Raw genomic sequence first — 24,367 nt, 5'->3', positions numbered from 1 at the left:
ATCCGAGCATACCATCGTGCTCAGGACGTCGAGAGGAAGAAGACTTGGGTGGTCCGGCATTCCAACTCCGTCGAAAAAGGCAGATCGCCGGCGAGCACCACCGATCGTAGTTGCGGCGATCTGGCGTTGACGTTTAGTTTAACGGCACGTGGAGGGCATAGGGAGGAAGAGGAAGGAGATGCGAGTCTGATGGGACCGGTCTCGCCGGCAACCGTCGCCAGACGACGGCGCACGCGCCGGCGACAGCAGCGGGGAGAGAGAGAGACGCAGAGGGGAGAGAGGCAACAGATAGGAGAGAGAGAGAGAGAGAGAGAGAGAGAGAGAGAGAGAGAGAGAGAGAGAGAGAGAGAGAGAGAGAGAGAGAGTATTAGTTGGCTGAAAATGAAAATAAAACAAAAGGGGTAAAACTGGAAAATTAAAATATGGGGAGTCAAAGTTGACTGGGTATTAGTTGACTAGGGGGTTTAGGAAAATATTAAGTGTAAGATTGGGGGTTATAAGAGAGTTAGATTTTGGGTGGAGGTTATGAGAGATTTTATCTCTAACTAGGGGGTTTATAATTATTAACATTTATTGTTATTATCAGACAGTAAATATTTAAATTACAAAACTACTCTATTAATTGCTACTGTTTGGTAGTAGCAACCATTGTTACTGTGACAATTTACTTAATTTTTAAAAAAATTCATGGAAAAAAACGTAACATGGACTTATTTGTAAAAAATGTGGACTTTATTTGTACAAAGTGAACCTATTTATCATTCTAACTTTTTAGGTAAGATTTTTTGTACAAAGAGCTCTAAAATGGATTTGTTTTATAAATTACTTAAAAAAAAAAGAATTCATGGACATTTAGTTAACTGATAAAAAAATAATTATTTTTATACAAAATTTAAGATACAAATTAAGTATTAAAAATTTAATCTTCTATCTATATATATAAAGCAAACACTCCCGTTAGGTGAAATTTTCAGAATTTCCAAAAAATACCCTTCGTTAATTAAAATGTTAGAAGAATAAAAATTAATCTAAGGAGGATAAAATGGTAAAAGAACAACAAAATTGAAAACCCAGCATATGTTTCCTAGGAGCAGTTCAACTCTATCCCACTATCTAGGCCACTATCCTACTAAATGCAAACGTCTCTAATAGCCAACAACTAATTAGATTCTTTGCATTTTCTTTTTCCTATATTATGCTGCTCTATCTCCTCCTCAAAAAGCATAAAATAGAAAGATCGAAGATAAATTTTTCTTTGGGTGGGAATGATACAAACTAGATTGAGTGCAAGGAGAAGGGCCCAAGGTAATACCTTAAAGCTTTTGTAAGTCTCGATCATTAGAATCTTCAAGGTAATTTATTATTTTAATTGCAACTTATTTTTTTTCCTTTATCTGCATCTTAACGTAGAAGAATTGGGTTCTAAAGAGACACCGGCGTCAATTTCTATACCAACTTAAATCCCAACATTTTCTATAACATGAACTTTGTTAATGACTTTAATTTTTTCCATGTGAGGGGACTGTCATGCTGAGAGTTTGACGAATTATTTTGTGCTCTGTAGTTCTGCTGTGGGGTTTTCTACATAATACCTGCAGGGTTTGCCATTTCTAAAATACTAAATTAAATTTTGATTACCTAAAGACTAAACGGTCGTGAAAGTCCTGGTTAGAAATCATGACAACAATAAAAGCAAACAAAAAGGTGAAGAGAGATTCTTACAGCATGATATCTTTACGTGTTCAGTAACATTCCTAATCCCTATTAAGTTGCTTTCTATGTAATAATGTTATAAAAAAGTTTCAACAATGATTAAAATCGATCTCTATATAATGTGGATCCTGTGATTGTATGGTTTTATTTGTTTACATGTTTTTTCTTTCATTTAATTTTGTCATATAACTGTGTAATCTCTTAGTATACATCTGTGCACTACTGTTTGTGAGACAACGTATAGTTTCTCATAGTTTCATCACTTTAATTGAAACAGCTTCCCATATTTATTTTTATTTTATTTAATTTTTTAAAGGCATCCTACTCCTTTATCTGTTTGTAAGCCACTATATATGCCTGGCCATATTGTAATTTGTACATAATCTCTTTTGCATATAATTTGAGACTTTGAGTAACCATAGCAATAATCTCTTTGGCCCATTACATATTTACGAAGAGGACTAATGTACTGAAGAACAAAAGCAAGCAAAACAGAAGTAAGCAATATGACCAACAGCTAGAGAAGACTATATAATTCTTTAGATTGTAAAATTAGAGTATTTAAATTCCTAGCGTTAATTGATAAAAAGAGAGAGGCTGTTTTGGCATTGCTCATCAGGTTGTGCATGATTTTTTTGAACCTAGAATTGGTATGCTTCTTTCCTAGGTAATGAGCTTTTTGGTTTGCTAAAAAAAATTGAGAAACTTATTAGAATGAATGCTCTATATCTCTCTCTTAACAATTTCAAATGAGGCAAGTGTTAGTATAATGCTGTTACATATAATTTGGGGATAAATTTGAACAAAAATGAGGATGTTCATATATTTATTTAGGGGACTTTTAGTGTTTTCTAATTCTCGGAGTTTTTTTTTTTTTTTTTTTTTTGTGGTCAACAACTTAGTGGAATTCTAATAAAATCGCTTAGGAGTTATTTCTGATTTTGTTTCTATTTAGATGTTGTTGTTGAATGCCAAAGTTGGGAATCTGATCGAGGGAGAATTTTATTTGTACCTTCTAATGATGACAATGTATGAAACTTGGTTCTAATTGGTGTTTCCTCTAAGTTACTTTTTCCTTTGATAGATGACCATGACACGGGTGTGAACTTTGATCCTCGAATTGAGTCCCTGCTGTTATATTTATCTTGATATGCATACAAAGGGCACTAACCTTGAGATGTCATTGCAGGTTACTTTGACAGAATCAGAACGCAGCAAAGATGCTTGATGATATGCCACAGTAAGCCGTAAGTCTTTCTTTCTCTCTGTTTCACCTTAAGCACTGCCTATATAGGATAGGAACCTTTTGCTATGAAATTGTACATGAGAGAGGGGACCTAGGCCTTAGTTTTATAGGTGAAATTCACAGATTCCTTGCCCATAAAGGATTTCTTGTAAGCATCCTTATCTCCTCCTGATTTCCATGTCCTAGCTTATAGTATAGGTATTCCATGTCTAATATTACTCTCAACTCACCTTAATTAATCCGGCAATCCAAATAGGTTTCTCTCTTGTATTCCTAGTTGTTTTAGGTGTTTAAGTATGATGTAAACTCAATATGGTTCTAACATTCTCCCACTTGAATGCCACACATACTTAAAACCTTTCTATACAACAAGAATCAATTTATTAATGTGCACAGATAGAGAAACTATTCAGAAGCATACCTATTTAAACTTTGTATCAATCACCATATGCTCATAGGGCCATAGACATGATTTCCAACGAATTTGGTATCATCCACCTATAACCACTATAAGTAATGATAATTACACAAGTTACCAGTAAGACATGAACAAAAACATATAACATATGAGCTGTAGTGTGAGTTAGCTCATTTGTTATACATTGGTCCTCTTTATGATCACATTGTGATCTTCCTTAGGTGATTTATGAAAATCTCTTTAAGAATAAAGCTTTAAGAACAAAACTTTTTGATATATATATATTGTAATACTCAATGGAATAGAATTCAATCTTCAATTAATTAAAATAAAAACACACCAGAAAATCCGAAACTAGAAAAATAAACTAAAATTGTCAAACAAAATCTAAACAGCTCCCACTAAACTAAGGCATCCTCAAAACTTGACAGTACTCCTATGTTATGGATATGTCTTTGAAAAACTGAGTTTGGAAGAGCCTTATTTAACGGATCAACTAACATATCTTCAGTGCCAATGTGATCAATCCTTGTAATTTCTTCCCTAACCCTCACCAGTAGATACTTCAAGTCTATATGCTTGATGCCAGTAGACCTTTTGTTGTTCTTGCAAAAAGAAAACAGCTGCCTTGTTGTCACAGTACAACTGAATAAGCCTTTCTATACTGCCAACTACCTTTAGGTCTAAAAAAAAATTCCTTAGCCATATAGCATGTACTGTGGCTTGATAGCAAGCCACAAATTCTGCATACATAGTTGAAGTAGCCACTGTCGATTGCTTTACACTCTTCCAAGCTACAGCACCTCCTCCCAACATAAAAACAAAGCTTGAAGTAGACTTGGAAGTGTCTGGACACCCTCCAAAATCAAAATCTAAATAGCCAACTAATTCTAATTTCTCTGATTTCTTAAAAATAGCATATGGTCTTTGGTCCTTTGCATGTACCTTAGAACCTTTTTGGCAGCCTTCCAATGTGCAAGGCCTGGATCAGATTGATATATGCCTAGTACACTGATAGGAAATGCCAAATCAGGTCGAGTGCAGACCTGTGCATACATGATGCTTCCCACCACAGAAGCATAAGGTTTGTCTTTCATTTCTGCCCTCTCGATGTCATTCTTTGGACTATCATTTTTGCTTAATTTCTCTCCCTTTGAAATAGGAACCTCAACACCATTGTTGCCCTGCATATTGAATCTCTTTAATACTCAATGTAAGCCTTTTGTGATAAACCTAACAGTCCTTTAGCTTTATCTCGATGTATCTCAATCCCCAATACATAGGTAGCCTCACCTAGATCTTTCATCTCAAAATTATTGGACAGAAAACATTTAGTTTCTTGCAAAAGACTTTCATCACTACTAGCCAGCAGTATGTCATCGACATAAAGAACAAGGAAAATGAATTTACTCCCACTGAATTTTAAGTGAATGCACTCATCTAACCTATTCTCAACAAAACCGTGTGAAGTTATAATTTTGTCAAACTTCAAATACCATTGCCTTGAAGCCTGCTTAAGTCCATAGATAGATTTTTTTAACTTACGCACTAAATGCTTATTGCCATCTTCTATAAACCCCTCAGGCTCTTGCATATAAATTTGTTCACTCAGTTCCCCATTAAGGAAAGATGTTTTAACATCCATTTGATGTAAAAACAAATCAAAATGGGCCACTAGTGCCATGATAATTCTAAAGGCATCCTTAGTTGAAACTGGAGAAAAGGTTTCACTAAAGTCAATGCCTTCTTGCTGTGTAAAACCCTTAGCTACCAACCTTGCCTTGTGTCTCTCAACATTGCCCTTAGAGTCTCTCTTGGTTTTAAACACCCACTTGCAGCCTATAGCCCTTATGCCTTGTCTCGGTTCCACTAACTCCCACACTTTGTTGCTTTCCATAGATTGTAGCTCATTTTGCATGGCTTTAAGCCACTGACCAGAATTGTCACTTGCCATTGCTTGTTTAAAATTAACTGGATCCTCAAAAACAAAAGTATCTAAATCTGTCTCATTTAAGTACACGAAATTTGGCAGTGTAGTAAATCTTCTTTCTCTACTAGATCTTCTAATTTCTTGCTGGGGTAGTTCTATTTCAAGATCATTGATTTGCACATCATTTTCTTCTATCCCATTTAGATAGTCAAAAGGATCAGGTAAAGGTGAGGTAGGAACAAGTGGATAAGTTAAGGTGGGATTGGGAAAACTTGCAGCAACTTGATTGTTCATAACTGATCCATTGTCACTTTCCTCTTCAAAAATAAATTATGTATTTATTCCTTCATCACCAGTGTCGTATTCAATGAACTTTGCCTTTCATGTTTCAACAATCCTGTTAGTGTGGTGAGGACAGTAAAATCGAAACCCCTTTGTTCTATATGCATAACCTATAAACCTGCAGCTAACAGTCTTTGGATCTAACTTAGCTAATTCAGGATTGTAAACCTTTGCTTTAGCCTTGCAGCCCCAAACATGCAAATGGTTTAGACTTGGTTTTCTGTTATTCCATAGCTCAAAAAGTGTTTTAGGCACTGATTTACTAGGCACTCTATTTAGAATGTAATTAGCTGTTTTCACGGCATCTCCCCATAGGAATTTAGGCAAGTCAGTGTTGCAGATCATGCTCCTAACCATGTCTTTTAAGGTTCTATTCTTTCTTTCTGCCACACCATTCTGTTGAGGTGTCCTAGGGTTGGTGTATTGTGCAACAATGCCACAATCTTGCAAAAAACGAGCTAGTGGAGATGGATGTCTGCCTTGCTCATCATACCTGCCATAATATTCTCCTCCCCTATCGGATCTTAACACTTTAATCTTTAGGTTTAGTTGATTTTCAACTTCAGTTTTAAATACCTTGAACACATCATATGCACTAGATTTAGTTGATATTAGATAGAGATAACAAAACCTTGAAAAATCATCAATAAAGGTGATGAAATACCTATGACCTTCTAGAGTTTGAATTGGGAAAGGACCACAGATATCACTATGGATGATTTCTAAAAGACCTTGGCTGTGTGTAGAAGCATGTTTCTTATTAGTGTTGGTCATTTTTCCTTTAATGCACTCAATGCATTCACCATAATCCGAAAAGTCTAAGTGAGGAAGTATCTCCTCATTGACTAGGTGTTGCATTCTTTTTCTAGATATATGACCTAGCCTTTTGTGCCATAACCTTGAAGAATTTTCAGACTTTAAAAAACGTTTTTGGCCTATTGTCTCAATGTTAAAAGAAACACACATGCTGCCACAACATAGCTGAAAAAGATTGTCAACTAGAAAATCATTGCCAACTAAAATTTTATTGAAAAACAAATTGAAACCAACATCAGAGAATTCGAAAATGAAATTCTTCCTAACTAATTGAGAAACAGAAATCAAACTCCTTCTCATGGAAGGTACATAAGCAACATTTTCCAATTCTAATTGGAAACCTAAACCTAATTGAAGCCTAACACTTCATACTGCATGGACTGGAACCTTCTTGCCATTCCCTACAAAGACATGAGCTTAATCCTTACTTGGTGTCTTCTAGCTTACGAAGTCCTGCAAGGAATTAGAGACATGGATGGAAGAACCAGTGTCAATCCACCAAGAATTGAAAGGAATTGTTATGGAACTAGACTCAAAACAAACCATGAAAAAATTAGATTTACCTTTAGATGCCTTTTTCTCTACCCATTTCTTGTACCTAGTGCAATTTCTTTTGAGGTGTCCAGCTTTATCACAGAAGTAACATTTAAAATAAGTGGTTTTATTAATTTTTAAAGCATTAGACCTTTTAGGATGAGGATTAGCCTTAGAACTGGCAACAGCATGATGAGGTTTAGCAGATTGGTGTTTTGGTGCATTGGTGGTCAGGTGCACAAAATTGGTTTCCTTCTCCTTCTTCATTCTAGTTTGCTCTTGAACACAAATGCCAATGAGTTCATCCATATTCCAGTTCTCCCTTTGAGCATTATAGATTATCTTTAGTTGCTCAAAAGGTGCAGAAAGTGAGTTCAAGGCTAGGTGAACTAGGAATGGATCAGCTATGGGAATATCTAGGGCTTTCAGCTTTGTTGCAACTTCATTCATGCCTAAGAGATACACTCTGATGTCTTCCACTCCATCATGCCTTATATTGGTAAGCTTGCTCATTAAATCCCCAATTTCTGCCTTCTGGGATTCCTTAAATTTTTGACTTATAGCCTCCAAATACTCCTTAGCATTCTCGGATTCAGGAATACCTCCACAAATTGCCTCTGACATAGACTTCTTCATTATCAGTAAACACATCCTGTTAGCCTTCTCCCATATCTCGAATTTAAACCTCTGTTCAACAGTGCTTTCCTTAGTGAGTTCTGGAGGTTTATCTTCCCTTAGGGCTAAGTCATGGTCTAGGAGACCTAAAGCTATCTCTAAGTCTCTCTTCCACTTCTTAAAATTGCCACCAGTCAAGGGCTCAATGGTGTTGATAGAAGGATTCATAACTGTAATATAGAGTTCACAATATATATATAAGAAAATACTTTAATCCCAAAACTTTATGCATGAATGACAACCATCTGTGGATTGAATTATCATACATGCCCTTTGATTTCCTTATACAAGTCTGGCAGTATGAACTGGTATAATGATCTGATATCTAGACCTTTCATCTGTGGACTGAAAAATCTGGATATTTACACCAATTAATATACCATCTTGTTCCATCATGAGTTATTTTCAATTAAATTCACATTTGTGAGCAGAAAATTCAATTGACAGTCCCTTATGATGCAATCTTGTCAATTAATACTTTGAATTGATTAATAACAATTGTTTCATGTTTATCTGTGGACCAAACATAAACCAACTGTTTTTAATCAAAACTTGACAACCTTATGGGTCATTCTTGATTGCGGAATTTAATCATAAAGGAATAACACATATAGACAGATACATATGTCTTATATTTATTAGTTATCAACATACTGATCATATATATTGCTGGAAACATATAACCATATAGTGTATTCTAACAATAATATATAAAGTTCTCGAACACATGTAGAACACATACATGTTTTATAATAAACAGAATTGAAAACATAAACTGCAGCATGTTTCTTTAGCATGCATCTATAGTAAACAAAAAACAGAAGTTTTGTGCATGCTTTCTTCACAAGGTAGACCTTTAGATGCATAGAACCTATGCTCTGATACCACATGTTATATTTATCTTGATATGCATACAAATGGCACTAACCTTGAGATGCCATTGCAGGTTACTTTGACAGAACAAGAACGCAGCAAAGATGCTTGATGATATGCCACAGTAAGCCGTAAGTTTTCCTCTCTCTCTCTCTCTCTCTCTCTGTTTCACCTTAAGCACTGCCTATATGGGGTAGGAACCTTTTTCTATGAAATTGTACATGAAAGAGGGGACCTAGGCCTTAGTTTTATAGGTGAAACTCACAGATTCCTTGCCCATAAAGGATTTCCTGTAAGCATCGTTATCACCTACTGATTTCCATGTCCTTATAGTATAGGTATTCCATGTTTAATATAACTCTCAACTCACCTTAATTAATCCGGCAATCCAAATAGGTTTCTCTCTTGTATTTCTAGTTGTTTTAGGTGTTTAAGTATGATGAAAAGTCAATATGGTTCTAACACCTGCTGCATATTGAATTGGCAAGCTAACTCAAGAAGGAAGCGTAAAACAAGCTGATATTTGTATATATGTAATTTTGATTGAAATTAAAATTTTATATTGTTTACTAGCAACAATTTTCAAGTCTTCAAATGTGAAGATTGGTATTCATCAATATAATATTGCATAGCCTAGATATACATCACGAACCATAAAATAGTTTAATTTCAACCTAAATTAAATATCATATTTATAATTTTTGGATTTTTAATAGCTCTTCACTTTATTTAGGTTGAAAAAGGGCAAGAACAAAGCATTTGAAAGTTCAAAGCAGTTTCTTATTGACAGTCTCTTTCTTTGGTTTTTCTAATTCAAATTCTAAAGCTTTCAGGTATTAAGCTTCTTTCTTTGATTTTGTTAAAAGAATTCTTTTTAAAGCTTTATATTCTTCTATTGATTATTAGTTATGTTGCACTTATTTAATGGTGTCTTGATTTGGTTATTTCATTAGCTGGCTTTTCATTCTGATCGTGTTGTCTGAATGATGCTTCCTACTGCTTTCGTTTTTTGGTTCACTTTTAACAAGTAAAAAGGAGAACATACTTGATTGATTTGGAGCAGGAAACTCATTGACACTGATGCTTCAGCGCCCGATGCTTCGGTTAAAACTGAGAAATTTGCTCTAAGGTAAAGTGTATTGATTGTTTGTGGTGGTTTGTGAGGTGGGTTTTTTGAAATGTCTGTAATGTGTTTTTGTTTTTTACTGTGAAAGGTATGCTGAAATACTCGAGGACTTGAAGAAGGACCTTGAAAGTCACGGTGGACCGCCTGATTGCATTGTAAGCATAAAATTTAGTTTAATCTAATTACTTACCACTGGGGTGTTGCATTGCAATTTGCGAGCACAAAATTAATGATGTTATTGCAAATGAAGCATAGCGTTTAGAGAATTTGGTTATGGAAATATTTTCAGGAAACATATTTGATCTTGGTTCTGCATAGGTATGCAATTTTTGTATTTTTTGATTGTTGAGATTTTCTTATATATTTCTTTATATTATGTCGACACCTTTACCCAAATTTTAGAGATTAATATAACTCTTCACAAAAGAAAAAAAAAAAAAAAGCCTATCTATTTTACCCTTCATAGTCCACTAATTTACAAACCTTCATAATTTTAAATATATTTGAGAAACAAGTCAAAAGACAAATACAATTTTTGCCTAATCCATTGCAATTTTTAAGATACACCCAAAAAAGTCTTTCACACACTCTTAATTATGCGCATCACGTTTGAATTTCAAACTTTCATATTTTATAACACACTTTTTATATATTACCTTCATAATCTAGAATACATATTGGAATACAATTAATAAATACGAAAAATAGGAGGAGAGAGTGAGGATGATGGTGTGATTTTACCTTCTCTAAGTGCAGCCAACCATAAATATTTGGGATTGTAGTCAATCAACATGGTTGTCGTTATACTAATTTTAAAGTACACTATGATATAAAAAACTTGACTGATAATTTTCCAAAAAAATAAAAAGAACCCTAATTTTTTCACACGTCTTTATTTTATCCTTATTTTTTTTATAGGATGAGTTCAACAGAATGAAGACAATCATTGAGTTCTTCACAATATCGCAATTATTTGGCTCGACGGTGCGAGGCATCTCGAGGAAAGCGACCAATGGTTTATAATGTTTGTGATGATCGAATTGAGGCGGACACCAGTAATAGAGATCAGTCATCCCCTGATATTTTTTGTACACTTAACTAATATTTATACATTTTTAGAGTTCTTATTTAAAATAAGTTCATATATTATTTACACTATTAAATAGCATTTTTATTATTATTCTTCTTTAATTATAATTTTTTAAGCATGAAAAGTGAAATTAAAATTATATAATACTCAAGTGTAATCATCAATTGGATAGAACGAGTTGGCAATGAAGGCCCAAGTTCAAGAGTTATGTCAAATCATGAGAATGAAGGTCAATATGCTTCTACAATGCGTGTGAACCATATAACGCAGATGCCACGTTCAAATATGGAAACCAATTTATTTGAACATGTGGAGGATGAAGGCCTAAGCACAAGAGTTTTATCCAATTCTTGCAACAACATTGAGCAACCTCTTAGAAGACGTTTGACTCATATAAGACGAATGACACGTTCGGGTACGTTGCGAATGGCCGACGAGGATAATCTAAATTCTGCTCCTAATGGTGGGTTATTTTTTGCATTGTTTTTAGTTTGAATTACAATTCTTTCACTCAAAATTAAAAGTGAATTATTTAAAAGTAGAAGTGCCTAATGAAACAACGAATCGTAATGCGGGGCCAGGCAGCAATACCGTAGCTCGAGTTCAACGTAGGCCAAGAGAAATAAGAAATCATAATTGTGCCAGAGATTATTGTGAGAGCATGGGAGTCCCAGGATGCCAATTACCTATACCAACCATATGTTCAAAGTGCGCAGCGCAATTATTTCATAATGAGACCTCCAATATGTGTTGTTGCAACGGAAAAGTTGTCTTGCCATGGATACCATCTCCGCCAGAAATGGTAACACTTTTCATAGACCAAACATCGGAGGGTAGACACTTTAGGCAAAATATTCGAGCCTACAATCATGTATTTGCCTTCACTTCAATGGGTGTCCATGTTGATGACAGAATTACTATTGGAGAACGTTGAATTTATACATTTCGAGCACAAGAATCTATATATCATAATCTTGGTAGTCTTCTACCAAGAGAAGGTAATAGATCGCGATTTCTACAAGCTTATATATATGATACCGAGCATGCAATTGAAAATCGGTTGGCTGAGAGTGATATTCTAGATAGAAGTGTGGTTGAAAAGATACAACATAATCCGTTCGCTCAGACATTACAACACTTAGGGCGATACCCACAGTTGCCAAATTGCAAACTCATCTTAAAGGAGCAACCATCAAACCGACCTCAATATAGTTTACCATCTGCATCTCAGGTCGCTGCAATTATAATAAGCGGAGATGAAGCCACCAATCAAAATGGAAGAAATTTCATCGTTCAGACAGCTCAAGGGCAACTTATAAATGTCCAAGACACGGCTAGATTCTATGATCCTTTACAATATCCGTTGTTATTGTCATATGGATCATATGGATGAGATATTAATAGTCGTGACGATCGTGGAAGAGAACTATCGCCTTGCGACTATTATGCGTATATTTTATAGGTGCGTAAAGAAATAAAAACCATCTAATTAATTTTAGGGAATTTTGAAATGTAAACCCAAACTTTGATTTTGCAGATACGCGAGGATGATCCATCAGTTCTACTTCGAGGGGGGCGTCTTTTACAACAGTACGTTGTGAATAATTACGTGAAAATTGATCACACAGACTTAGATGGGTACGTTCTCATCAAACAACACTTCGAGCTGAACTTTACCAAGGCCTTCAGGACTCTCTAAATGCAGGTGAAAATAATGCGGGTATGGATCTCTCTCTACAATCATAACTAAATATTATCTACCATGTAAGGAGTGTGCAAAGTAATTACCAAACAAAATTTTAATGCTATAGGTAACATCGGTCGCAGAACCATTTTGCCATCATCATTTGTTGGAAGCCCACGTGACATGTATCAACGGTACCAAGATGCAATGACTTTGGTTCAAAAATATGGGAAGCCTGATCTTTTCATCACAATGACATGCAACCCAAGTTGGGAAGAAATTAAAAGTGAATTGCACCCTGGCCAAACACCTCAAGATCGTCTTGACTTACTCACTAGAATTTTTCGAGCAAAATTTACGGACTTAAAGCAAGACATTGTGAATAAAGGGGTATTGGGCAAAGTTGTTGCACATGCTTATGTCATTGAATTTCAAAAGCGGGGCCTTCCTCATGTGCACATGCTTATTGTGTTAGATGAAAATGATAAGGTTCACAACCCAGATGATTATGACCGCATTGTTAGAGCTGAAATACCGGACGAAGATGGAGAGCCGCAAGATAGGGTTAGCCAATAAAATCTTATTTCTTGATTTTCAAATGATTTGAATCAGAATTTTTTTTTTTTAACTTTCTTAATGTTGTTGTGGTTTTTGTGTGTAGGTTTATTATAAGAAGATGACAGTATTCAACAGTGTTTGCATGAGGCCTCTATTATGAGGATGCCATCAACTTTACAAAGATTATCCGTCACAATTTTGGTGTATTGTGAACCAACTGGCGTACAGAGATTATGGGACGAATTTTATCCATTCTTGATTGAAGATTATCCTTCTTCAAGAGACGTAAATGATGTGTTCGTCGTCAACAAACTCTTGCGTGATTTAAACGGACTACTGGAGCAGTTTAACAAAAACATTTCACAATACGATCTTCCCCAAATGACAAGTGATGTCGAAACAAGCTCAATGGAGTCGAGATGTATTCAAGATGAAATGTTGATAAGCATTCCACAAGGGGACCTCGATGCAATTAAGCGTCTAATGACGACCAAAAGTTTGCATTCAACACAATAATGGGCGTAGTTGACCGTCATGAAAATTCAATATTCTTTGTGGATGGTCTAAGTGGAACTGGAAAAACTTACTTATATCGTGCATTGTTGGCAAACTTAAGGAGATTAGGTCTAATAGCATTGGCAACAGCAACATTTGGAATAGCGGCTACGATATTGCCGGGTGGGAGGACAACCCATTCTAGATTCAAGATTCCACTAAACCCTGATGCATCATCAACGTGCTCTATTAGTAAACAATCTGATCATGCAAAATTGATACAAAGGACAACAGCAATCATTTGGGATGAAGCCACAATGGCGCATCGCCATGCCTTTGAAGCATTGGATCGAACTTTCAAAGATATATTAGATGTCGATTTACCGTTTGGGGGGAAGATAATGATATTTGGTGGATATTTTCGACAAGTTCTTTCCGTAGTTCCAAAAAGGACCAAAGCTGAACTAATTCAAGCCAATGTAGTGAAAGCATCATTTTGGTCGCAAATAAAGATTCTGAAACTCAAAGAAAATATGAGATCTAGAAATGATGAACCCGATACTTAGACTCATAACAACAACTATTGTAACAAATCAACGGTGTATGCGTAAAAATTTTGATGCCAATCTAAAAAAAAATGAAACATTCTCACACTAGAAACAAAAAAACTTCAAAGGTGCACATTAATAAATATAATGTATGCCCAAAAATTAACGTATGCGCAATAGAAAGAGCCGCTTCGCACTCTAATCAAACAAGCCGGTCCGACTCATTTAAGTTAAGCTCATCGTGTTTTTGTGCCGTACTCAGGCTGGCTTATATAGTTAGGACCTAGGTCCAGCACAGCCCATGGCCTGCAGACCATTTGTGCTCGTGTTGTCTCTTAAACGGGCCGTCCCATAGACCTTTTTTTATTTTTATTTTTTAGAGGGAGAAAACTAATTTTGTGATATTTTTTCTTCTTTATAATTAAATATTAAGATTTTTTTTGGCATGAAAATTGAATATTCTTATTGAAAAGTTCTCTAAAATTGAAAAAAAAAAATATATTACAGGAGTCGTACATAATTCGGGGCCTTCTAGCTCATTTTGTGCTTGTGCTTGTGTAGTGCTTGACCCGTGTCGTGCCATGCCTAATGGGCTAAAAACTTCGGCCCGACCTGACCCATTTACTCATATCGTGCCTATTTTAATCGTGTCATGCCGTACCGTGCTCGGGCTGACTCGTTTGACACCTCTATGTACATGGATTGGAGTAATAAACAAGAAGAAAAGTTAGAATTTTATGAATAAGGGTACATGTGGACTTTTAATTAATAAAAATATATAAAAAATATAAAAATTTGATGAGGACTGCATACGAATAAATATAATTATATCTTGTGAATCCCCTAAGTCCAGCGTGAATTGCTTGTTTTTGACCGGCCCAAAGGATTAGTTTGGTGCATGAAAACTAGCACACGACACTCTCGGTTACCAAAAAAAAAAAAGAATAAATATAATTGGAGTGCAAAAATCATCTGCCCACAAAAAAAAAGGAAAAAGAGTTTGTGAAGACTGATTTCGATAAGTCACAATGGAACACGTCAAATTAAATTGAATAATTTTATTCAATATACTCTTTTAATACCCCTTAAACTATTTTGACCCCCTAGCCCAAAAAATAATTTTTATTACCCTTTTTCTTTTTTTCATACCAAAATACCCTTATACAAATACATTGTAGCAGCTGTTTCCTCCATCTTCTTCTTGCAGGTTGCAGCAACCATGGAGAGCAACCTCCATCACCGGCCAACGCCCATCATCTCCTCTCTCTAGAGAGAGATATATATATATATATAGAGAGAGAAAGAGAGAGAGAGAGAGAGAGAGAGAGAGAGAGAGAGAGAGAGCAATGTCGGTGGGGGAGGTGGAGGATGGTGGTGGGCATTGGCTAGCGACTCATCATCTTCTCTCTCAACCCAAATCGAAAAAAAAAAAAAAAAAAAAAATTTGAAAACTCAAATCTGGTGAAATGTGCTATAGCCAGATCTGGTTAAATTTTTTTTTGCCACATGGTCGAATTTGTGGTTGCCACATGGTAGAATGTGCTATAGCCATGTGGTGATCACAAATTCGACCATGTGGCGACAAAAAATTCAACCAGATCTGGGTTTTTTAGAAAAAAAAAACTCATTTAAAGAAAAACCCATTTAGAGGGTATTGTTGGGCGACGTGGGTTTTTTTTTTATTGGATTTTGCTGGGTTTGCTGCTGCATCTGCTGGGTTTACTACAGCGGCAGAGGATGGGGGTGCCAACGGCTGGCACGACAAGTGGCGCGGTGATGATGGGGCAGTGGTTGGCTGAGGAGGAAGGAAGGGAGGATGGGAGGGGGGGAGGGGGGAGGGAGGGAAGAGGCAGTGGTTGGCTGGGGAAGAGAAAGAAAAAAAAAACTACAGTAAGGTTTTATATGGAGGGTATTTTTGACATTTCAAATGCAAAAGGGTCATAAAAGTTATTTTTGGGCTAGAGGGTCAACATAGTTTAAGGGGTATTAAAAGAGTATATTGCATAAATTCCTCAATTAAATTCCTGTTTTTTTCTACCACTCGAGCCATACTATGACTTTTTTCACTGACATACAAAATCAGGTTTGTCTGGATAAATGAATACAAACGGTTCTGCATGTAAACCTCATAGTTTAAACCACCATGAAGGAAAACATTATTTTGAACAAAGAGACTGTCAATATATGCACTGCCCTACTAATGCTCATTTTGCTGCAGTGAATAGGATTTTGTGTTACATCCAAGGTGTTTTGTCTTCTGGCATTCTGTACACTGCAGGGTCCTGCAACAATGTTCCTCTATAGCTTCTTCTTATAGTGGTGTTGATTATTACTGGGATCCCAATGCAAGGAGATCTAGAATTGGTTTTCTCACAACCCGGCACAAAGATACAGACCGTAGTAGATAGATCCTCCACCAAGGCTCAGTATAGAGCCCTTGCCATTACTGCTGTTGAACTATGTATCTGTTTCTTCCTATTCTTCCTACTCTTTGGTGTGATAACATTTCAGCCACGGCTCTTGCATTTAATCTAATGTTTCGTGCTTGCACGAAACACATTGAGATTGACAATGATCTTGTTTGCGAATGTCTCACAGGTGAAAGATATCTACGGTTGTTCATTTTGAGGATCAACTTTGCGGACATTCTTACTAAAAGGCTCTCTAGTGCAGACTTGGTTGATCTTCGAGACAAACTCATGTTAGCCTCAACTCCCATGTGCTTGAGGGGCCATGTAAACACAACTCAAGCTGCAGTAGTTGCAAGCACATGATGCATATTATATGGATGTGCTCCATATGTTAGAGTAGCTACTAACTTTCTCAATTGTATTTAACAGAGCTAGGTTTTGTCTCTTGTATCATCAACAGATGAATGAAACAGAAATTTTTCTCTCAAACTCTCTCTCAGTTTCCTTCAGTCTCTAACACTTTCTTACCTTTTCTTGGTCACTGCAAGATCCTTCACACAGCCTGCCCTTCGAAAAGTCAAGATGCAAGGTCCCAAACTTTCTTGGTTAGATACTTAGATATCCTTCTGAAGAAGAGCAACTTTCAGCATAATGTATCAAACATATATCTCTGATATCCAGACTAATGGATTAATAGCCATTAAATTAATCTTTTACACACCAATCGCTTACCAACAACTGAACCACACAAGAAAGCAGACAAATGTGCAAACTGCCAACAGTCAGTACTCGGTCAAGATAATGAAGCACAACAAGACTTTTACCAAAATTCCCCACAAGAACAACAGCCATTCTTGAAATGGTGAAACCTGAGAGTATCCCTGACAATGATTTCCCTCCCAGTACAACTTGATGTAATCTTCATAAACAAATGGCAGTCCCCACAAATTCTAAGATTCTTCATGATTCTGATAGGTGCATTGGAAGGTAAGCACATCAACCCAAAAGTAAGAGCAAGTTTCTCACTGTGGTGCCTCAAAAGTTCATGCTTTCTGTTCTCTCCCACATAATGAAGGTCATGTTCAGTCTCAGCCTTGTAGCCTTTAATCTTCAATTCTTCCACCAAGTGGTCCAACTTTGAGTATATCTCAGCAATTCTAGGATGTTTTCTCTCCCCAACCATAAATGAATGAACTTTGTCCTTGATTTCGATCCAACTCTTCCCTCTCTCCTTCTTCAACTCACTTTCTTTAAGAAGCTTCCTTGTTCTTGCAACTTCATCCCACTTCTTATTCGCTGCATAAATGTTTGACAGCAAAATATGGTTTCCTGCATTATTAGGTTCTATCTCAGATAAATGCTTAGCTGCTACCTCAGCCAAGTGAAGATTTCCATGGATCCTACAAGAAGCCAGTAGAGAACCCCACATGGAAGCAGTAGCATCAAATGGCATTTTCTCTATCAAGTTATGGGCTTCAATAATCAACCCTGACCGACCAAAAATGTCAACCATGCATGAATAGTGAACAACATTTGGTGACACATTGTGTTCTGTTACCATGAGGTCGAAGTATTTCCTTCCCCTTTCAACCAATCCCATATGACTACAAGCAGTTAATACAGAAACATATGTTACTTCACTTGGGAACATACCCATCTGCTGCATTTTCTCAAATAAGATCATCACCTCAAGGGAGCAAGCATGTCTAGCAAAGCCAGAAATCATGACATTCCATAAAACAGTGTTCCTCTCGTCCATACCTCGAAACACATTGTAAGCTTCTCTAATGCTACCGCATTTTGCATACATGTCTATAAGAGAGGAAACAATAAATAAATTGAAACCAAATCCATTTTTACATAACACAGCATGCGCCTGCTTCCCTTCAATCAGAGCTGCCACACCTGCACAAGCACAAATAGCAGAAGAAATTGTAAACTGGTTCTGTTCCAATCCTATCATTTGAGCTCTGTGGAACAACACCAAAGCCTCCTCATAAAGCTCATTTTGCACATACCCGGCAACCATCGAACTCCATGTAACATCACTCTTCTCCGGCATTGACTCAAAGACACACCCTGCATCTTTTATCAAACCAGACTTTGCATAAACGTCAAGCAATGCAGTCCCCACATAGACATTCAAATCCATTGCCACCTTAACAGCAAAAGCATGCAGCTGTTTACACTCAAACACAGCACATTTCGCAGCACAAGCACAAAGAACACTCGAAACAGTGAATTCACTAAAATGGGTTCCTTCTCTTTGCATCTGCAAGAAAAGACTAAGAGCTTCTTGTTCCTTCCCATTCCGGGAAAGTGACCCAATCATCGTATTCCACGAAACCAAGCTCCTTTCAGGCATTTCATCAAAAACTTTACCAGCACAATCAAGCAAACCACATTTGGAATACATGTTAATGAGCATGTTAGACGTTAAAGTGTCTGATTGTAATCCAACACGTATAATCTGTGCATGGCAGGCCTTTCCTTCATTGGGTGCACCTGTTCGTGCACAGCTTTGCAAGATTTCATGCAGAAGTGGCATATGAGTGGCACTTGTGTCCACCAAAACACGCCATTCCTGGGTTCTGGGTCTATCAACTTTAGCATTGGCTATGGCTGAGAATTTTCTGTAGTACTTAATATTCTGAACAGTGTTATAGAGTCCCTCTTTGTATCTCCTCAAGATTTTCATGTCATTGCTTACGAACTGGTAAAAGCTTTCGAAATGGTTGTGGAATCGTTGTATTGCACACAAGAGGCTCAAACCAAGGCGGCAAGGCCCAAGCGTCTCTGTAGCTCTTTCTCTATGTTTGATTGTTTGTTCGCCCAAATCATAGGTTACTCAAAAGCCCAATAGCTAAAAGAACAATGTCTTTGGCTCAAGACATTGTTTTTATAGAAAATTACATTTAAATTAATAAAATATTTCAATATTATATAATGATCAATATGAATTTTCTTTTCCCATAAAAGTCAATGAGTTTTGAAATTATATCTCATTTTCGTCACTAAGTTCATCCACTTGATATTCATTTTGGTCAATAGTGACTAAAATAAAATTATGAAAAAGTGCATTAATTAAAATGTAATTGTGAAAAATTTTATTGATTTATTTGTAATTAACCCTTGTTTTTATTAGTAAGAAAAGTTTGAGAAATTTGGAAAATTAACTCTAATTGAAGTCAACTAAAGACTTTTAACCTCTTTTTAAAATTTTTAGAAATTGGACCCTCGAGTAGTGTCCGAGCTCCTCTCGAGAAGCACTCGAATATACCTCAAGCACTACTCGATAGAGTTCGAGTACTACTCGAGGGGGGTTCGAACACTTTTTAAGGGGAGCTTGAGCACTAGTTGAGGGTTCAAATTCTAAAAGTTTTTAAAAAGGATTCAAAGTCTTTAATAGAAACTAAAATGAGTTAATTTTCCAAATTTCTCAAAAAGTTCCACTACAGTCTACGTCATTTTGTTTTATTTTATTTTTCTATTTTTACAAAGATGCGAGTGTGATAAAAAGATTACCCTAGGAAGTGCCTTCTCTTGATTTCCCTAATTTTAGGCATTTATAGATAAGGGCATGCAAATTTAATAATTTATTCATAAATCTCCCAATTCCAAAATATCAAGGACAATAATATGGCATGGAACATGCATCATCGAGAATTTGAACGCCCTCTTGAGAGCAATTATTTTGTTTAATTCTTAAGCATTTGAAGGCTCAAAAGTCACAATTCTTGTGATACAATGGCACCCAACTGTTATTGCATTTTCCTACGGTAGTAACAATTATGTATCCCCATTGGTAAAAAAAAAACAATTATGTATCCCCAATAAAATTACAAATTCTAATTAAATCCATAAATTTCCTAAGCTATGCCAAAATATATATATATATATATATATATCGGTCCATTACATCTACAGATCTACTATAACTGCGTTGCCAGTGACATAAAAAAGAAAGAAAGATAAAAGACGTTCAAAGAGTGCTTGAATGCTCGACACAACATAATTTTGTCCTTAACATTTAAAACATAAGAGACAAATGTTTTTTTAGTTATTTTATAGTTTAGTTGTCCGGGATTTCTAACGTATTTTATTACGACAAAACTTATTACTGTACGGTTTACAGGTATGAGATCAGGGGTTAGGGGTTAGCTCTAAACCATAGAGTCTAAACCCTAAAGTTTAATACCAAAATGAAATTAAAAAAAAAAAAATCTTTTTTGGTTTGGGATAAAAATATATAAAAGTAAACATGTTGTTCAAACGGTCCTACAGACATGACAAAACTTCTAAAGAGGCCGCTATTATCTTTTTTAAATAAAAGAAGTTATCACATGTGGACAAATAAATTAAACCGTCTTTTTTTTTTAATCTTCCTTTCAAATATCATCCTTGTAAATATTTGGGTCATTAATTCATAGCCCACCAAAGTCTAAGAGCTTTTAAATCACCCCAACATTTTTTCCTTTTTTTCTGGCATTAGTTTTTCATTTTCCCCTGTTCAATTTTTCGTTTCTTTTTTGGCAGGAACGCAAATCAAATAGTAATGTTTTTTTTTTTTTGTGGGTCAAATAGTAATAGTTGATATTTTTATATAGTTTTTAAAATAATGATTTTACATACTAAAGTAATCAACCTTGAATTATAAACCTTAAACCATCTAAACTATATTAGATTATACACTAATAAACTCCAATAACACTTAATAAACTGTATAAGAATTTAAAAAATTTAACATAAAATGATAAAACTATAATTGTCTAAGGGGTGGAAAGTAAATAGGAAACAAAATTGAAGGCTATGAAAGAGTTTGACCCTCGATCACTTGGGGGGTTTTTAATAAATATTTATGAAAAAATTAATCAAAGGGGGTACTAAATTGATCATTTGAAAATAATGAAATGACTAAAAAAATTTTGATTTGGCTATTTTTTACAATGATAATAAGAAGAAAAAAAACCTTAAAAATTGCGAAGTGGACCCCAACGCATGGACATCCTCTTTAGAAGTACTCTCTAAAGAAAAGACTATACATTGTGGAAGCTCACTCATCCATGAATGATCTGATGAACAATCTATTCTCTAGATTATCCTGGTAAGCAATCAATTTAGGAATTTTGCATGATGTCAAAAAATCATTAATGCAATAGCTTTGCGCATCATACACTATAAACTTGGCACAATCACATCCAACAATATATGTTGTGACTCAGACTTTGAGTCAGAAATCCGTTAATGTCAAGTGAGCAACACTTATCTGATAATTGTGAGCTACAGCAGATTGTTTTGGTCTTCTAGTAACGCAACCTGCTTTTTTTTAGAAAAGTTCCACTACAGTCTACGCTATTTTTTACCAAAAACAAGTCTACGCTATTTTTGTTTTAAATTTTTATTCTTAAAAGATGCAAGCTAGTTTGATAAAAGAATTTCCTTAGGAAGCACGCACCTTCTCTTGGATTCCTTATTATTTTAGGCAATTATTATCTTTTTGGTATAAATTTTAGGCTATTATTGATAAGGGCATGAAAATTTCTAATTTATTCATAAATTTCTAAGAAATATTTTAAAATATCAAGGAGAATTATATATAGACATGTATTGTGAAGCATTCAAACACCTTCTTGAAAGTGTTTGAATGCTCACAATTCTTGTAATACGTGACACCCAACTATTACTGTAGTGACATTTATATATCTTTAATAAAATTAGGAAAATACTCTTGAATTTTTTTTCTCAATTTTTGTTTCTCAACTTACATGTCATCAATTCATTTGATACAATTTATTTTTTTCTTAGTTTTTTTTAGGAGTCTAATGTATGAATGTCATTGGAAAAGAATAATTAGAAGAAAAGATGGGACAAATAGCATCTTTCTTAGAAGTTTTGGCATTGTAGGAGCGTTTTGAAAGACATGTTTACTTCTTCTTTTTTTCTTTCTCAATCTTTTTATTTTTTTAATTCTAATCTCGTTCAGGTCCTAAAGCTAATTTAGGGTTTAGAGCAAACCCCTAACCCCTAATCCTATACCTGTAAACCCTAAAGTAATAATTGTTTGTAAACATAAATGAAAAAAGTTCAAAATACGTCAGAAACCCCTAACAATTTTTGCAATTACTGAAAAACATTTGTCTCTTCTTTAATTTCTAAATGATAAGGATAAAACTATAAAAGTAAGCTATATATTTCACGATTAATATTTTATGTCGAGTGTTTGAACACTCTTCGAGGGTTCTTTATTTTTTTTGTCACTGCAATACCGTTACAGAAGATGTAATAACCCAAGAGGGCGAGTATATTTTAGCATTATAGAATTTATGGATTTAGGATTTATTATTTTATGGAAGATGCTATTTGTCCTAACTATTCTTTACCAACTTATTATATGGCATACATAAACTCTTAAAAAAAAAATTAAAAAACCAAGAAATTACAAAAGATCGATAAACCATGTCAAATATATTTATGCCACATAAGTTCAAAAATAAAAGTTTGAACAAAATAGTTGAAGCAATAGGCATTTTGCATTTTTTAAACCTTCTTTTCCAAAATCATTCTTGTAAAAATTTAGGTTATTAATTCATAGCCAACCAAATCCTTCATAGTTTTCTAACCATCCCAACCTTTTTTGCATTTTTTCCCACTCATAGCAATTTTTTCCCCGCCCATTTTTTTTTTGTTTTTTGTTTTTTGACCTTGACAATCAAATAGTAACCGTTGATATTCTTATACATTTTTTAAAACAATGATTTTACACCCTAAAGTAACTAATCAATCTTGAATTATAAGTCTTAAACCATCTAAACTATATTAAATAATTTATTAATAACTCTTAATAAACACCAATTTTTTACAATAATAATACTCAAAAGAAATCTCTAAAAATAAACAGTTCATATTAGTAAATCAAATTGCGAGATGGACCCTAATGAACATGTGGGCATCCTCTTTAGAAGCACTCTCTAAACAAAAAGGCCACACTGTAATAATTAATCTGAACATGCACTCCACTTTCAATCTAGATTTTTCTATAAAGATTCTCCTTGTAAGCAATCAATTAAATTGAAAGGAATTTTGCATGATGTCAAAAGACATTAATGCAGTAGCTTTGCTCTCAATACACTGTAAACTTGGCACAATCAGGTCCAACAATATATATATATATATCGATCTTGTGACTCAGACTCTGAGTCAGAAATCAGTTAGTGTCAAGCAAGCAACACTTATCTGATAAGTATGAGCTACAGCTGATTGTTTTGGCCATGTATTAATGCAATGCAATGCACCCTGCTTTTTGGTTTTTTGCCTTTTGCCTTAGGTCTTTGGCACTAGCTAGTACTTACCAACAACGCCACTGACACGGAATACCATATAAATAGGTTATCCAACTAATTAAGTTGAAATTGCTGATATATGAACTTAATTAATGCATGCATTCATTGGAGTCTGGAGGTCACATATAAATATATATATTATATATAAAAATGTTCTAAAACTAATTAGTTAGTAAGTTAATACAAAACTAACTATCATGTTGGGTTTACCGCACAATATAATATTAGAATCTGAATTATCTATTTTTTAAGCCATACTTCAAAGATTATTTCTGTAAAAAAATATCTAAAATCAAAAGTCATTTAATTATAATAACAACTATTTATATATTTTTTATTTGATTATATAAGGCAAAGAATTGCATATATATATGGTAGAAGCATAGAAGTTAGGGTCGACATATATTGTCATGCCGATGTGGCCAAACAAAATGAGGAGGCAAAGAATTGCATGTATAGTAGAAGCATAGAAGCTAGGGTCGACATATATTGTCATGCCGATGTGGCCAAACAAAATGAGGAGGCAAAGAATTGCATATATATATATATGGTAGAAGCATAGAAGCTA

At 34.9% G+C, this 24,367-nt stretch overlaps 2 protein-coding genes and 1 pseudogene across 2 annotated transcripts; 2 read left to right on the top strand and 1 right to left on the bottom strand.

Annotated features, from left to right (window-relative positions):
- The first annotated feature begins 8,651 nt into the window (after positions 1-8,651).
- On the top strand, positions 8,652-13,521 carry LOC147291375 (uncharacterized; annotated as a pseudogene).
- Positions 13,521-14,066, top strand: LOC147291374 (uncharacterized). The gene has a single exon (XM_086235927.1). The coding sequence runs from the start codon at positions 13,521-13,523 to the stop codon at positions 14,064-14,066; it is 546 nt and encodes a 181-aa protein (XP_086092053.1).
- A 2,111-nt stretch (positions 14,067-16,177) lies between these two features.
- Positions 16,178-19,157, bottom strand: LOC147291373 (Pentatricopeptide repeat (PPR) superfamily protein). The gene has a single exon (XM_086238225.1). It carries the CDS (start codon positions 19,155-19,157, stop codon positions 17,280-17,282), a length of 1,878 nt encoding a protein of 625 aa, XP_086094351.1. The 3' UTR covers positions 16,178-17,279.
- Between the last annotated feature and the right edge of the window lie 5,210 nt (positions 19,158-24,367).

This window comes from Dryas octopetala, chromosome 3 (assembly GCF_963921425.1).
Source record: "Dryas octopetala chromosome 3, drDryOcto1.1, whole genome shotgun sequence".
Lineage (NCBI taxonomy): Eukaryota > Viridiplantae > Streptophyta > Magnoliopsida > Rosales > Rosaceae > Dryas > Dryas octopetala.
This window is presented reverse-complemented; position numbering and strand designations above follow the sequence as displayed.

Excerpts from the sequence above, each read along its gene's own strand:
- LOC147291373 (XM_086238225.1), bottom strand. The coding sequence starts at position 19,157 with ATGAAAATCTTGAGGAGATACAAAGAGGGACTCTATAACACTGTTCAG.
- LOC147291374 (XM_086235927.1), top strand. The coding sequence starts at position 13,521 with ATGGGCGTAGTTGACCGTCATGAAAATTCAATATTCTTTGTGGATGGT.